Below are 17,708 nucleotides of genomic sequence, written 5' to 3' on the forward strand. Positions count from 1 at the left end.
TAAGGTCAACCAGTATCATCTTTTCGCATGATGGATATATTGACACATGGATTTTTTAAAATGTTTTTTAAATGTACCAACCACGTTACCTCTATGACCTGCTTTACGCTGGTCTTAAATCTCCCAACATGCGCTGCATGAAATTCTCACTTTTGCGCTTGTTTTCAAGATACTTCAGATATTGCCACCCCTCCCACCTCAATGCAAGCATGCTGATATTAGACAGGTAAATTGCTGAACCTGGTGCGGAAAATGCCAGAACGTGCCCGAAATTGCAAACTAATGTGTTTGGCACTTGCGCTGCCGTAGCACCATCCGAAAATAGAGCCCTCAGCGTGAAAACAGCTTTTGGTAAATAGCTCTAGTTAATATGCTGTTGTATTTCAATTCAACAGCTATCAACTTATTAGCGAGATGATACTGCGCAAATAGTCAGAGATAACAGTGAAAGCCTGCCCTGAGTCAATATCGCCATTTCATTTTCTATAATCCTTCACCTCTATTGGGTGCTCTTTGGAGAGCCTCTTTAGTGATTGAGCTTTGCAGTATCTGAACGTCATCATAACCCTAACAAGGAAATCAGGTTAGCTAGCCAAATCTTTCCCGTCTCAAATGCCAACACGTTTTCAGTCTGCCCTTCTAAAATACAGGAGGCTTTTAAAGCTAATTTGTTGTTAAGTACCATAGCTTATTTATCAACCACAATAGAATTTCCACAGTGCTTTGTTTTGAGGTAGACAGGTAGACTTAAAGTACATTTTACATCCGTTTTCCAAAGAAGCTATGATTAATTTGAGGATGGGAACCAGCAGAGCACACATAGGGGGTTGACGCAGTGCTATTGATTGAGGTACTGTATGTACCATGCTCTCTCAGATTTTGATTGGATACATGTACACAGGAGGTGTAAGATGTCAGTGTCTACAGTATAATCACTACTGCAGGCCTTTGAGTGGGTTACAGTCAACAATAGTAGCTCTCCAAAGACAATAACCACAAGAATCAGATTGAAACCTTTTAATCCATCTGTCACGGACCAATTGCTCCCTGATGTGAATAGAAACAAACACACTAGAAATGTAGAGATCTATAATTAGCCTGCAGTAATATTCTCATTCTACCATCTAACCAACTAAATGATCACTGTGTTGTGGCGTTGTGATGTGTATGTATGGTCGGGTTCAATAGGTCAGCTCACCGGTCCACCTGCACCTCAGCGTCCCTGCGCTGTATGGTCCTCTGTTCCTCTCCGTTGATCTCCCTCTTGCTGTTCTTGATCAGCTGCAGCACCGGCTCGATCTCCTTCAGCATGTCGTTGTTCTCCTCCACACCGTTCAGAAGCAGCGCCCCGCAGCCCCTGTCTCTGAGCATGGGATCTTGGGCTGCGATCAGTGCCTGCACTCCTCCCCTCTGGAGCATGGCCTCTCTGTGTAACGGGGTCACCGAGGGGGAGGACAGGTTCTCGATGGCCCTCAGCTGCTGTGGGTCCTTGCCTCCCTGCCCCGGGCTAAGGGGGCTTAACGGACAGCAGCGCTCGTAGGACTTGGAAGCGGGGAAGACTGGCCTGGTGACCCTGACGGTCCTCTGATGTCCATCCCCAGTCAGGGTGGTCTCCAGGTGGGTGGTGAAGCCCTCTGGGCCCCGGAGGATGAGGACAGCGTGCCTCTCAGGGGACACATTCTTTAGGGTCTCTAGGGCCCGCTCATAGCTGAGGTCCACCAGGGGCTTGTTGTTGACTGCCAGTACTATGTCCCCCACCTGGACCAGGCCACACTCTTCGGCAGACCCGCCCCGGATCAGGTCGGACACTATGACGGGCGGCTTGCAGACGCGCTGCTTGACAAGGAAGCCCAGCCCACCCACCTTTCTCTTGAAGAGACGCACCGAGATGATGTTGGGCTGCAGCTGGCACACTGTGGGCTCAGACTCCTGCATGGTGTCTGGCGGTGTATTTCCACTCAGGGATCTGTAGCATACAGAAGAAGAATTAATGGGCGTGAAGTCAAGTTGTGTTAGTAAAAGAGGACATGGACTTCACTTTGTGATCTGTTTGATAGTGTGTTTACAGATGCAAATGTGAGTCATCATAGAAACATGATTTTACACTGAACATTACAGTCTTTGAGTCATTTTAGTTGTGGAGATAATCCAGTATGTTACTGTCTGGGCCTGCTGACACATATTGACTTCTTGTCAATCCCTTTAAAGCGCGGTCTGTCTAATTGAATGAAAACCGTAGCTATCAATGACTTGACTTGTAGGGGTATTATTGAACTAATGATCTGATCCTGGATCAGTAGTGAACCTATTTGATTTCTCTCCCTGCTCTTCTGGATGTGTTGTAACATACAGTACTTCAGTTTCTGATTGACTGTTACGTTCTTAGCTGTAAGGTTGTTGTGTTTGAGCAGTGGAAAGTGCTTTAGACAGTTTGTCACAAAAGAATATCAAACCTTGGCAATGTTGGCAGTTTGATCTGTTTGATGTAATAACATAGATTTATTTTCTTATCTATTTAGAAATAGTGAGTAAGATAAAGGCTTCAATGCAAGATGACTCATCTTGTTTATAGCGATACCCTCGTCAGACAGAAAAATCATACGTTTGTATGGCTATGCAACTCTGAGCTGAGTGAAAGACAGCAGACAACATTGCACGGCAGATGGGCTGGGTTACACACAACTTTCAAAACATAGTATACATAGTTAGCAATGTTCAACACACTTCTCTTTTATTTTTCAAATGCTTTTCAAAATGTTCCAATTGGCTACGTTTGTATGACTTCAATAACCCACACAATATGACCATGTCTATAGTTTCTTAAAATCATTTCAATGTTAGCAATCCAGCAGAATTCATAACATGGGCAATGCTTGATTGCGGTGAGGTGACATGTCCTTGTGGGTGGTAAAGTTTCAATAATAAAAAAAAAAAAATGAGAGCACCAAGGACAGCTCGCTATGGCATATAACCAATCCAGCACCACAGACGTCGCTCATTATCCCTTAGTGTATTACAATTTCGTTCAGGGTTCTCTAGCTTCACGTAACCATTTTTTAAACGTTTAAATATTTTGACGAGAATGTACTGTTTGTAACCAACGGTATCATAAATTTAGTGTTAGATGTTTTTTAAATTCCGATCACTTTCCCAAAAATGTAAGTTAGCTGTTCACACGCAGAAATGCCAGACATTGTCCATCTATCGCTGAGACAAAGTGAAAGAACCAGAAAGATCAGTGTTAGTCCACTGGAATTATTTGAAGTTTGGTTCTTTTCATTATTTGTTTATATCCTGCCCATTGGGGAAACCAAAGAGCACTTGTTCGACTGCTCAGTTCATATTCCCCCGGACACAATGAAAACTCTTCATGGCAATCCCTGATCTTCCTACTTCTCCTCGATCACATTCCCAAATACAGGTGTGCCAAGCTTGTAGCGTCATACCCAAGAAGACTCTATGCTATAATCACTGCCAAAGGTGCTTCAACAAAGTACTGAGTAAAGGGTCTGAATGCTTATGTAAATGTGATTTCAATTTATTTTTAATAAATAAGCAAGAATTTCAAAAAAAATACAGTTTTTGCCCTGTCATTATGGGGCATTGTGTGTAGATTGAGGGGGAAAAAAAACTATTTTATACATTTTATAAGGCTGCAACTTAACAAAATGTGGAAAAAGTCCAGGGGTCTGAATACTTCCCAAAGGCACTGTACATACCCTAGGCAGAGGTACTCAACCCTTCGAGGTCCAGAGCCTGCTGGTTTTCAGTGCTCTCTGATAATTTACTGAACACACCTGGTGTCTCTGATTAGAGGGGAACAATGAATAATAATGCACTGCAACTGGCTTTGAGTTCCAGAGTTGAGTTTGAGAGCACAAGGCTATGGTGTATATAGTCAGCACCAGTGGCCATGCAACCTAATGTTTGTTACTTTTATGCAGCAAGTGCATCTTCCTATTGCGCTCATTGCGAAACACACATCCGTTTTCTGATTTTTAAAAACAAAGCTTTGCATGTGTAGCAAAGCGGACCCTGGGTATCCAAGGGAGGTGACTGGTGGGAATGAGGAAGACCCGTGGTTGTAGAAAAATAGTACTTGATTCATTGTAGATGAAAAGTACTCGATGTATTAGAACTTGATTTATTGTAGACTTCAGCAAACATGACGTGACTTGACAAACAGCAGTAACATCCAGGGTACAAAAATGACGGAAGACTCGCCGTCTCGCCGTCACAGCCCTTCAATAGGGTTTCTACTGCAGGTAAGAGTAGGACTAAATGCTAAACAGCATAACTGGCGATTGCACCTCTCAACAGAGCCCAACTCTCCCCCTCACTGGGACTAAAGAGTCTACCAGGACATCTAAAATCAACTGCAAGTACATAAAGGATTCAACAAACATTGTAAAACCTAAACCACGCAAATAATGATTCACCAATGAGAATGTACATTTAATTAGCCAATTTTTACGTTGTTAATTAAGACCAGGCAATCCTATGGAAAAACATGATTTAAGTAAAACACATTCATTACTTGAAATAACCATATTTAGTCCAGTACCCTATAGTTTAAAAGACAGCGCTGCATTAAGTAGAACATGATTAGAGATAGTACTCAGAAACAAACCTTGGGTGAGCTGCGCGCTAATTACCTAACTCACCACGCCTGGCTTCAACCTAAGCAATCAACTTGGTAGCAAACATTTAAGGTCAGGCACACCTAAAATGGAGGATAACTATGCATGGCAAGGGACTAGTGCACTTTACCCAAACCACATGTATATAAACTCAGCAAAAAAAGAAAAGTCCCTTTTTCAGGACCCTGTCTTTCAAAGATCATTTGTAAAAATCCAAATAACTTCACATATCGTCATTGTAAAGGGTTTAAACACTGTTTCCCATGCTTGTTCAATGAACCATAAACAATTCATGAACATGCACCTGTGGAACTGTCGTTAAGACACTAACAGCTTACAGATGGTAGGAAATTAAGGTCACAGTTATGAAAACTTAGGACACTAAAGAGGCCTTTCTACGGACTCTGAAAAACACCAAAAGAATGATGCCCAGGGTCCCTGCTCATCTGCTTGAACGTGCCTTAGGCATGCTGCAAGGAGGCATGAGGACTGCAGATGTGGCCAGGGCAATAAATTGCTATGTCTGTACTGTGAGATGCCTAAGACAGCGCTACAGGACGGACAGCTGATCGTCCTCACAGTGGCAGATCACGTGTAACAACACCTGCACAGGATCGGTACATCCGAACATCACACCTGCGGGACAGGAACGCACAATCCCTCCATCAGTGGTCAGACTGTCAGCAATAGGCTGAGAGAGGCTGGACTGAGGGCTTGTAGGCCTGTTGTAAAGGCAGGTCCTCACCAGACATCACCGGCAACAACGTCACCTATGGGCACCATACTGCTCGTTCTGTGCGTGATTTCCTGCAACACAGAATGTCAGTCTTCTGTCATGGCAAGCGAAGAGCCCGGATCGCATGTCTGGGACCTGTTGGATCGGAGGGTGAGGGCTAGGGCCATTCCCCCAGAAATGTTGAAAATAAGAATTTGTTCTTAACTGACTTGCCAAATTAAAATAAATAGGAGGTCTTTATGGGAGCTACAGTATCAAGAAGAAACTCAAAGGATATTTGAGTGAAAGGAAGCAGTAGTTGCCTCAAGTGCCCCCTGACCAGAAATGATGGTATGTTCTGGGATCTAATATTATTTTTGTAAAGAATCGTAAAAACTGTTCGCAGAGGTCAGACTGTACCACAACCGGCCGTGATTGGGAGTCCCATAGGGCGGGCCCAGCGTCGTCGTCCGGGTTTGGCCAGTGTAGGCCGTAAATAAAAATGTGTTCTTAACTGACTTGACTAGTTAAAAAAACGTTCAATTAAAATAAAACAGGTCACGCTCAATTGTTGTAATCAGAATTTTGTAATTGTGGGAGTTTAGAGAACAGGGTGAGAAGTAGTCAGCTCTTGTATCTTTAAAGCAGCAATCTGTAGTTCTAACAATTAAAAAGAATCACCCCACCACTAGTTTGGTAAAAAGCTGAGGGATGGGGCTGGAGAAATGTAACCACTCAAACTCATGGACAGAGCTGTTGATACAAGGACTCATGATATCAAAATGATAGTGTTACCATGCTTTGAGGCTATACAGCCCTCAAACTCAACTCTGGAACGGAAAGCCAGATCCACTGCGTTTTTTTTCATTGTTGCCCTCTAAATCAGGGACTACATTAAACCAGGGACTGATTTAGACCTGGAACACCAGGTGGGTGCAGGTAGAACAGAAGACCAGCGGGCTCCAGACCTTGTAGGGTAAGAGTTGAATACCCCTGCTGTTGTTTTTTTTTGTTTTTTTTACATGTACATTGTTTACAAACAAAGGAGAAAAACAAGCTTATATTTTTGGTGCTGATGTGGTACAACAGTTCAACTAAGCTCACAAGGCACATATAAGTTATATTCGTCAAGAATCAATGGCTATACAGTATCATTTAAGTCTAAAAATGTATGTAGCTACTGCAGATTGCCCATTTAACCGTAATTTCTCATCCTTCCATGCATGTTCAGATGTTCTAAATTAACTTTTTAAAAAGGCACAAGTGTGATCATTTAATCAAGGTGAGACTTTGGCAGACAGTTTATTATTGGATTTAACTGGTGCCACAGTTCAAAGTAAATATTGTCAAAGTAATGCGCTATCCACTATTTTTGGAAAGCCATTAACCGACAAATCAACAGTAAGATTGAGCAGTTGTTACATTCGATTTGACAGTATATAATGTGTGAAACAGCAACGATAGTGATGCATAATCAACAGCACTAAACAGCCATAAAATGCGTAATTTTCTGTATGGTGCGTTGTTTGAATAATTCAAGAAACTCACCTCTGAGAACAATAAGTTCACTTGCACAAAGAACTGTTGCAAATACAAGTGACAGATGAACTCCTCTCGTGCGTATTCGTTGTCCTCGGAATCTGCACACACAGGTTGTTCGCTTCGCTCGAGCTCCTCAAGTCCCACTTGTGTGCGTTGTCTCATTAGAGTCGCGGCATGCCTGTGCTTCTCTGCGCGCCAGGGTGCCGTATAAATATGGAGCACGAGAGACACTGTGACGAGCGCAGATTGGGTCGTGCGCGGGCATTTATACCCTGGTCGGTGTTGTTTCCACTTCTTTAATCACCAAACTACACTAGTCCCTTCTGAGTACACACGTCCCACCCATTGAAAATGTTATTGCCAATATTTGTATTTACCCACATGTTGTTTACTCCATTTTAAACTTCAAAACATGACTTGTGTGTAGGCAATATAAGGAGATTGCCTAATGGCACCAAAATACGCAATTCTGCCAATTGTGTGGCCCATGCCCTTGATATCAATTCATGAAATTATTTTAGACTACATTTGATTGCATGTGTCATATTAATTTAAATGATTGATCAGGAGTATAGGTTTATGGCATTTAATAACTACTTTTAGCCAGTGGGACACTTGTATGTACTATTGGTGCCTTCATGACAACTGGGCACTCAGATAAAAACGAGGTCAAATCATGACTTCATGACTTGGAATTCTGAGTTGGATGACATTTTCAAAAACGATTTTTCCCAGTCAGAGCTCGTTTTTTTCAGAGTTCTCAGTTGTCTTGAATGCACTGAAGTTGGAATTCAGAGATATCCGAGTTCCCAGTTGTTTTGAATGTGGCAAATGTTCAAAATTCCTTGCACAGATAAGTGATGTCATTGCCAATGTCAAACACACACACACCACAACCCTGTTTTTTCCTTGTGTGACACAAACTTAACCTTTATTTCCAACAATAGCCCACTGAAGGATCTCCTTGGAATAGGCAAAACAATGCCCTTAGCCATCAGTTCACATTGGAGTAGAGTAACTAAAGAAAAAGGCTATACTTACAAAAGTTGCTCTGGATAAGAGTATCTGATAAATTAATAAATGTAATCTGTTTGTATATAAACTGCCTCAGTTGGCTCTCCAATGATTTTTCCCTGTCCAATGTTGTTATCTGCCCAGGTAGAGGAGAGGCCATTTTGACCTCACAGATATAGCAACCAATTAAAGAGGAAATCCTGTGTTTGAAAAGGTGACATGAAGGTGGGTTAGCGTCACCTTCACGTTAGATAATGACACAGATATCACCAGTCATGGAGTTCCTTGACATTGAACTCCAATCATATTTTGTGACTGAGGTATATATGTTTTTATTCTCAGGCAGTTACTCTCCAGGAATACCCAGCTGTCACATTGTTCAAGGATGTCAACCCTGGTATTTAATGGTAAGAGACCAGGATTACATTTCAGTTCCTTTCCCTTCACCCAGAAGTGTCCACTCATTCACTCCCCCTCACAGTTAAAAGCATTGGGTTGGTGCAACCACAGCTAAAGAGTGTCCTGTGTGGATCACTTGGTAAAGCATGGTGCTTGCAAAGCAAGGGCTGTGGGTTCAATTCCACAAAGGTCTAGTATGAAAATGTTTGTACTCACCATGTAAGTCGCTTTGAATAAGAGCATCTTCTACATTACTCAGATGTTAAGGTCACTGCTGTCCACACTGACTAGCAAAGCATATGGGAAAAAGGATGCTGTATGCATTACTGCCTGCCAATCTGCATTGGCCTTTTGACCCAACTTGCTCCCTAGCTGTCAGATAAAAAAAAAAAAAACGTCAGGACAGGCCTGATGGAAACAGCAAATTTGTCGGTAAACTTTCCGAATGTCAACAAAAGAAAATATGCTAGACAAGGTGGGATCTTTTTGCGTCTGTAAAATTAATTATGCAGGCCTCCTGTATGGTGCAGCAGTCTAAGGCACTACATCGCAGTGCTTGAGGCGTCACTACAGACCCGGGTTTGATCTCAGGCTGTGTCAAAACCGTCAGTGACCGGAATCCCATAGGGCGCACAATTGGCCTAGCATCGTCCTGGTTAGGGGAGGGTTTGGCCAGGGGGGCTATCCTGGGCTCATTGCGCTCTAGTGACTCTTTTTGGCAGGTTGTGCGCCTGCAGGCTGACTTCGGTCATCAGTTGAACAGTGTTTCCTCTGACACAATGCGGTGGGACTGGCTTCTGGGTTAATGTATGTTGTGATATGTTGTGTGGTCCTTCCACTATGACTCGGGAAAGAATGCAGTTTATTAGGCTACAGGAAATAAGTTATGATGAACTTCACAAGGTGGTGAACGTGCACGCCACAGGAGGACAGGCTCATGGTAATGGCTGGAGCAGAATTAGTGGAATGGTGTCAAATACTTCAGACAAATACGTGTTTGATGCCATTCCATTTGCGTTGTTCCAACCATTATTATGAGCCGTCCTCCCCTCAGCAACCTCCTGTGGTGCACGCAGTGATTGATGCTCCTTTCCAATAAATATCGAGGGATTTATTCTGGAGACATGATGACCGATGCTTGGCTGCCTTTTGACAAATAACAATTATCTTTATCTTTTGTCCATAAAAATTTCATGCCAGGGTTTCCCAAACTCGGTCCTCGGGATCCCAAGGGGTGCACGTTTTGTTTTTAGCCCTAGCACTACACAGCTGATTCAAATAATCAACTAATCAACAAGCTTTGATCGTTTGATTCAGGTGTGTAGTGTTAGGGCAAAAACCAAAACATGCACCCCTTGTGATCCCGAGGACCGAGTTAGGGAAACACTGATGTAGACTATCCAATCTGCGAGCTGTTGGCTAGAAGGCATGTGCCAAGACCAGAGTGGACACATTCACAATGTACTGTAACCATTTTATGTTTGCTGACAAAACCATCAGTAGAGTTCAAAAAGTGATGGAAACCCATTTAACTTGTATTCTTTATTTGGTACCTGGGAATTTAACTGTAAAGGGTATGTGCACTACATCATCACGCACAGCCTTTAATCTGAAACAGGTCAATTTGATGGAAATAAATCTCTGGTGGAAAAATTTGTGTCATTGTTTTTATGCAGATTTTATAATACTTGCATGAAAATCTGTCGCCAGTTGGATGGAAACCTATCTTATAAGTGGTAAATTTCTGTGCTGCAGTGAAAAACATAACACTCTCACGCACAAACACACAAACACACTGACACTCAAACACACACCCTGACACCACAGGAGGTTGGTGGCACCTTAATTGGGGAGGACGGCTCATAGTAATGGCTGGGACAGAATAAATGGAATGGTATCGAATTCCTTCCATTCACTCCATCCCAGTCATTATTATGAGTCGTCCTCCCCTCAGCAGCCTCCTGTGCCTGACACACTCAGCCTACTTCCCCGGCCGTGTCATTATGTCAATCACTTCTTGCTTGAGTGGTACCATCTGCCCTCTAATAAAGCCACGCGCCGCGGATCACTGTGCAAAGCCCCTGCTTAGCCCCACCAGCCGCCCGGCTGCTGGGCCTCATATCACATCACTAGAGTTAAGACTCACCAACTCACCAGCCAAACTAAAATTACATCTGTTACTTTTTATACTCACCCTATTCACCCCTGCCACCCTCCTTTTTGGAAACCAAGCCACGGATGTCTTTGGAATATTGACAGAGAGAGAGAGAATGTGAGAGAGAGAGATTGAGTGTGTGTGTGTACGTTCATAGGTGTGTGCAGAAAGTGTGTAATGATGACAAGGGGGTCATTTTTGGAGAAAGGGTTGAGTCACGTGATCCTCTCATGATGAAACATGATGACTTCATCCAGATTTACGCATTCCATGCATTGGTTATTGACATATATGATACCTAAACATACACTGAGTGTACAAAACAATAGGAACACCTGCTCTTTCCATGACCTAGACTGACCAGGTGAATCCAGGTGAAAGTTATGATCCCTTATTGATGTCACTTGTTAAATCACTACAATCAGTGAAGATGAAGGGGACGAGACAGGTTAAAGAAGGATTTTTAAGCCTTGTGACATGGATTGTGTATATGTGGCATTCTGAGGGTGAATGAACAAGACAAAAGATTTAAGTGCCTTTGAATGGGGTATGGTAGTAGGTGCCAGGAGCACCTATTTGAGTGTGTCAATAACTTTTTTTCCTCTGCTCAACAGTTTCCCGTGTGTATCAAGAATGGTACATCACCCAAAGGACATCTAGCCAACTTGATAGAACTGTCGGAAGCATTGGAGTCAACATCCCTGTGGAATGCTTTTGGCACCTTGTAGAGTCCACGCTCAACAAATTGAGGCTGTTCTGAGAGCAAAAGGTGGTGCAACTCAATATTAGGAAGGCATGACACATACTTAGTTCCTTTCTCACTTCCTTGTTCTAAACATTTGACTCAATGTCAAACTATGGATAGAGCTCACTTAATTGGTCAGGTGTGATATCCATGACATCGCTTGAAGTGTTTTCAATTTTTTGGTTACTATGGCAACTTTTTCATAATGTTTTTTTGGTGTAGGTATCTCTGTTGGATCCTTCTCGTTATTGCCAGTTACACCAAAATACATTTCTTTCTCACTGTGTTTTGATTGTATATGTCTTTTGATGGATGAATGCTATTATTGGCCGTGTCAGGTAATTGGAATCCATTGGATTGTGTTTACATCGGTTTGAGGTAGCTTTTGATTACTTTATCATCATCTTGCTTAAGAGAAGAAAGAATAACAACCCTGCAGAGGTTTAGTATGTTAGAACTATAACCACAGAGTGCCTTGATGGGAAAAGTAAGCCCCACATCTTTGGTTTTCTATCCCCCTTGTTTTCTCTGCCAGTCACAGACTACCCTTTTCAAAGAGCACCTTATACCAAGTCTCCATGGCCTTACAGGGTTAAAAAAAAAACGTCTCCACGCGTGTGTCTGCGAGCGCCATGTTGATTTTGTCTATCCCCATCCCCAAACATACTGTGAACCAACTATATTCATTTGGGGACAGGTCGAAACACACAAGAAAGATTCATGGACATTTAGATAGCTTGCTGTTGCTAGTTCATTTGTCCTGGGAGATATCCTGGGTTGTTATTTTACCTGAAATGCTTATGGTCCATTTTTTAGCTGGATCTTATGTAGAATTTTGAATCATACAAAATTGTGTGTTCTCTACTCCGACAATTAATCAGATAAAAGGGGAAAATCTAGTCAGTTGTTGGTTTTCTTTGATGAATCTCTTCTCCTTCATCCCATCTTCTTCTGTGAATTTTATATGGCATTTAGCAACCAACTTTAAGGTGCATTAACGCCACCAACTAGACTGGAGTGTGGACCTTGTTCATCTTTGAATCACCCATGTTGGTATAGGTATATGCATGTAACAACCAATGAGTAGATGGGCGAGGCGGGACTTCTATTTGAGCGCCTGGCTACACAGACACCCTCGAGCAGTTTGGATGAAATTATTGAATAACATGTACTTTTTTTAAAAATGGCAACGCTCGCAGCCGGTTTGGTCAATATGTTATAGCTTTGACCATTTGAATGAACCAGCATATTATTTTTTCTTCTCAGAACTCTAACTTCATTGGAACTATTGTTATTCATAGTTCCAACGATGGCCCCCTTAGGACTCCCTTACAGCTCCCTAAAGGATTTTTGTTGATGTGTGGGTAGTAATAAGGGATTTTACACCCTGGATGTATCAACATTTTCAACACTCTCCAACAGTCAACTACAGGGCAATGAGGAAAAGCAATGAAAAGCACACTATCGCTTCTTCAGTAGGGTTAAGGGCCTCAAAAGTTGTCATTTAAAGTGGGATGAAATGCAGTATAATTCCAAAGGGTAGGCAGAGTGGTGATAACACATAGAAGGGTCTTTATGTATGCAAGCTGATATCATTATCTTCCCACTGGTTAGTGTAGGAAATCATTTCATTTGAAATGATACGAAACATGAGGGTTGCATTCCATCCGTTTAGCCTGTGGGTAATGCACTGTGGGACTGTGGCAGTTGCCTGACGACTCAAACTGAATTCTTTCGCTGCTCTATGTTCACTCCATACTTCAGTCTGAAACGGCCATCGTTGATGTCGTTTGTGGTGACATCAAAATGTGGGGTGTTGTACAAAACAATGTCATCAGCTTTTGGATAATCTCTAACCAGAGTATCAAAGCCAACCCATGTGTGTTTTGGCTCTGGCCCAACTCATCGGTTTCTGGGACAAATCAGAAAGTTTAGAATGTGTTTACGTTCTAGAAATCGTCTGGGAGGGATTCCTATCCAGACTCATTGGATAGGAGTAAGTACTTTGGGTAGCCAGGCAACCAAAGGACACCACAGAGCAAAAGAAACAAGTCGCTCCACAAAGCGCCTCACACTTTCAAGAAAGACATCCTCCCACCCTTCTCTTCTGCATAGCCTTGAGGTTTCCTGAAACAAATTGGCTGTTCTCACTGAACAGAGTGTCAAATCATTTGAAGAACTAGAGACTAGAGAGATACAGAGACAGAGACAAAGAGAGAGAGAGAGAGAGAGAGAGGGGGGGGGGGGGAGAGAGAGAGGTCAAAGGCACCTCTACAACTCTTACTTCGAATGTCTGTTATTTTCTTTAGTCAAGGTCTCTGGGCCTTCGGAACATTGTTGGCACTCTGTCGACTAAGCCACTGTGTTAGGTGGAGGACCCCAGTGCACCGCAGCGTAGGGCTGTGGAGGCTTGAGGGCAACGGCTGCATCGTGGGTACAAGGACTTGATCCTGTAAGAGTGAGTGTGTGTATGCTTGTGTGCGCGTGTGCATGTTCGCACGCGTGCATGTGAGGGACATGTCAATATGGAGGGGGCCTCTCAACAGGCTGTTAGGTGGATGATAATGTGCCTCCCTCTCTCGTTGCCCAAAGGAGCTGGTGGGAGGCCAGAGAGCGAGGACTTTCAGGAGATATGAGACGTTTTTAACCCACCCCTACCCTGGCACATTGTATGTTTAAACCATAACGCTTAGTCTCAGCTCTGCTGGTTTGCTTTCCAGAAGCTCAATCAGAATGGTGCCAAAAGCCAAATGGTGCCAAAAGCCGAACGCTTCATTCCAAAATTGACTGAATAGTGAGGATCTGAATAAATAGTTCTCTCGTAGTTTATTTTCCTTCATTTTTTTTACAGGTACAGTAAGTTGATTGACAATACATGCTCATTTACAACAGTAGCCTGAAGAGGAGCAGCGTTGAATGTGTGGATTGGAAGCTGGGGAGGATCAGAGTGTGTAGGATCTTCGGGACGAAACTGTGGTAAACTAAGGACGTAATACAAGTAGACTAATGCATTATTTCACAATGCCCCTCCCCCCCATAAGTACCCTAAGGTCTTTTATCATTTATGATTAAACTGGCACAGAGAGTTTAAATAGGAAGCACATTTACACATCTACACATTCTTATGAAGCTAAATAACAGATTCTAGCATAGTCAAATCATTCCGAACATATCAGAGTCCGAAAGGAAAAACACAGATTTATGGAATTTTAAATTAGTTGAGCCAACCTTCTTATGATGCAGAGTTGTGTGATGTAAGGGATTTTCGAAAACCTCTCTCGGTGGTTGGGTTTGGGTATACGTTTCCCGCTCTATCTTTATTCCTGAAAGATAACAAAAAGTTTTACAAATATTCTGCATCTTGTGTGGCCCTTTATGTTCTATTGTACTGAATGTCTTCTCCGGCTGTTTGAAACACAGCTACAGAGGACCTTTCCCCATTTAAAAAGGTCAGGCTTGTCATTTATAGTGAGGCTCTTTGCATCCACGTCTTCTTGTGCAAATGAGAAGAGGACGTCGGGGCCAAATAAACTGCAGTTGGAAATCTCTCCAGGCTCAGAGAGAGACTATGATGTGTGGCTCAAATGGTACCCTGATGTAGCTGCATTGTGCTTGACAAATTCATGAGACTCACTGGGACTGTGTGTGTGTGTCGGTGTCAAAGTATGATTCATAATGTAATGGCGGTCACTTTCAAACCAATTTACTCCCAAGCCTCATCAGCTCTTGAAATATTATTAAGCACCTTGTATCGTAAGCAAGAGAGATTATTGCCGATATTATGATGGTCACAGAATGAGCAATGGTCACAGAAATATAGTGTATGTGTGACTGTGAACTTCATCCCCAGATATTAGTGCTTAGTTCCATTTCAGGGGACTGAGTTACATTTTCATAATATGAATGCCATGAATCTTCACAGTATTATCTTCACTGTATTCTACTAGTCATCTCTTCCTATTGTCTCCAATGCTGAAGATAATAAATAAGAATAAAGAGAATAAAGTTAGAGCTGTACAATATTGTGCCAGTGTAACATCCATCTCAGTAGTTGTAGGCCATGACTTACACAGGGAGCACAGTGTCGGAGGAGGGTCTCACAGAAATCCTGGTCCTTGTGTCAGACAACGTCATTCAGTAGCAGGGTACTGGGTTCAAGCCTTTGAAAACACTTTCAGTAAGAAATAGATTGATCATGTGTTTAAGTCTGGAGCTAATTATATTGTTGTTTGACTTGATTATCAGTTGTCTGTCTCTCTTGTTAGTAAAACTTATGTCCTACATCCCCGGATTTGACATCTGTGATGCTTCAAGGAAAGAAACATCCCTATTAGATACAGAGGACAGGTGACACAATAGATAAGAAAAACTTAAAGAACCGTATGTTAAATTCAATTAAAGTTACTAATTTGTACACATTTAGCAAGATTGCAACATTGTATTTCTATATTGTCTGATTCATTAATTTCCTTTTTTATCTTAGTATTCCTTATTGGATACTACAGATGTAGGATCTTAATTTGAGGCAGTTTGTTACAGCAGGAAAATAATCCTGCAGAAACAGGAAATGTGAATTATTATGTGGATTATAATTAATGGACAATTTTGTAGGGGTTGATACATTTTTCGTAAGGGAAAATCAAGTCTGAAATGTCAAAGTGAAAATTACAAACTTCAGAAGCCTTTTTAAACCTCATTACACAAGACTTAACTTTTCCCCCATTGCAGGGAAGTTTTCCTGCAACAGGGGGATCAAATGAAGATCCTACATCTGTACCCTTCTATAAAAGACAGTGTACTCCATTGAACTTTTTGACTTCTAATAACACTGTCTGGTTATGAGCCTAGCTGTCCACGGCCTCACTGCCACGCCTCACTTTAGTAATGACCGTCTCTAATACAGGTGGACACTGAACTTCAAAGAGGAGGGCATGTGTCTCAAACTGTGTCTCCTCATCGTAAAATGACTAAACCGTGGTGGCAACAGGTTAAATATTGGCTAAATAACTATTGACACATACGAAATAGAAAAGAATGGATTCTACAGAGCTGATAGCAGCAAAATAGGTCCTCTTCTGTATGTTGACTTCATTGAACTTAAACCACTGTTGTGTAATTGTAGCATTCATTCATATCCAGCAGTGAGTTTCATGAGCTAAAACACAGTTCCAAGAGACACAATTAAATACTGTCTCAGTGCTATGTGTTGTATTTTATAGGGGGGGACGGTGCTACACAGAGTCCCTCATAATGGACAATGTATCAGTTATAATTAGGGACTGAGTTTTTCACCAATAGACCTGACAGAAAAAAACAGAACCATAGTTATAGTCTATAACTAGACTGTTGTGCTTCGTTGAATCCCTGTCCACAGAGTCTAGGATATGGGTGCTTGGTCTCTGAGTGTGTGATTGACAGAGAAAGTGGGTAACACGTGTGTAGGGCCTTGTTATACAGTAGCCCATAATTAAAGTCCATAACAAAGGTCACTACTTCAGTTTCAGATTAAGTGATTGGAATGTATTGTTTTATAGTAATTGCAATTGTTTATTGTCTAGAGTTTTACGTGGACAGGTCACATGTTCAGAATGTCACATGTTCCTGACTAGAAAGCACCAATAGCAAATAACCAGTCTGACAGACTCAGAGTGACACGGATCCACTTGTGTAACATCCCATACACTTCCTCTGACACTCAGAGATCTAGCAAACATAACCTAACCTCTGGGGACAGAGAGTCAAGGGAGTGCAACATCAGTCTTGGGGGCCAGAATCAATTTAAACTACTGTCTGTACACCACACACGACTACTTCTGAAAATTGGAGGCATTAACCGGGGAGGAGAGCCTACTGGTTACAGCTCCCAAAACCATTATGTGGTTTTACTCAACTCTGAGAAAATTGGATGCTTATGTGTAACTGGGCAAATACTGTAAAGTGGGCTGGAGTGACGTGAGATCCATCGGTAGAATGCATTTCAGCCGGAACACCACAATCTGTATTATCCATCAGAATTGAATAATAATGCTTAATTCTACCTTGGGATTCTCAAAAGGCAGTTGAATAAGCAAAGACAAGGGGCATGATTCGGGAGACGCAAGAAGATTCAAGAAAATCACAGTGACTGCCACAAGCTACTAAGATTCTGTACGGTGACATATAATGAATTTTAAATATGCCGAAGAACTTGCCCTTGGTCAATATCAAGGGAATAATAAATTAACTTTTTAATTTCAATATCAGGACAAGATAGGAAATTAGCAACATTAATGGCAGCATTAATGATATCTTGGGGCAAAATATGACTCATAGTCAGTTTGTTTTTCTCTTTTTTCCCTCCTAACCTACAGTCTCTTCCCTCCGACAGATATCACTGGCGAACAGAAATATATGACGAAACTCTGTGTGAAACATAAACAACATATTGGCAAACCATGTCGATTGAAACAATAGTATTGAGTGTTTCAATATTTTAAAAAAAATAGACAAGGTAATCAC

At 42.0% G+C, this 17,708-nt stretch overlaps 1 protein-coding gene and 1 long non-coding RNA gene across 6 annotated transcripts in view; one reads left to right on the plus strand and one right to left on the minus strand.

The window, feature by feature from the left end:
* The window catches only part of nos1 (nitric oxide synthase 1 (neuronal)), a 63,511-nt gene extending 56,373 nt beyond the window's left edge, over positions 1-7,138 (minus strand). For all 5 annotated transcript variants that reach the window (XM_036980173.2, XM_036980172.2, XM_090237978.1 and 2 more), the window contains exons 1-2: positions 6,904-7,138; positions 1,199-1,966 (exon numbers count right to left, since the gene is read on the minus strand). In XM_036980173.2, the coding sequence (XP_036836068.2) occupies positions 1,199-1,935 (737 nt within the window). In that variant the 5' untranslated portion in view covers positions 1,936-1,966; positions 6,904-7,138. The remainder of the gene's footprint in view (positions 1-1,198; positions 1,967-6,903) is intronic.
* Positions 6,204-12,109, plus strand: LOC149982870 (uncharacterized). Its single transcript, XR_016496687.1, has 4 exons — positions 6,204-6,331; positions 8,056-8,136; positions 8,254-8,318; positions 11,080-12,109. It is a non-coding gene; the product is annotated as an uncharacterized LOC149982870 (long non-coding RNA).
* Positions 12,110-17,708: the final 5,599 nt, after the last annotated feature.

This window comes from Oncorhynchus mykiss, chromosome 6, assembly GCF_057628025.1.
Source record: "Oncorhynchus mykiss isolate SJ-2025 chromosome 6, ASM5762802v1, whole genome shotgun sequence".
Classification (NCBI taxonomy): domain Eukaryota; kingdom Metazoa; phylum Chordata; class Actinopteri; order Salmoniformes; family Salmonidae; genus Oncorhynchus; species Oncorhynchus mykiss.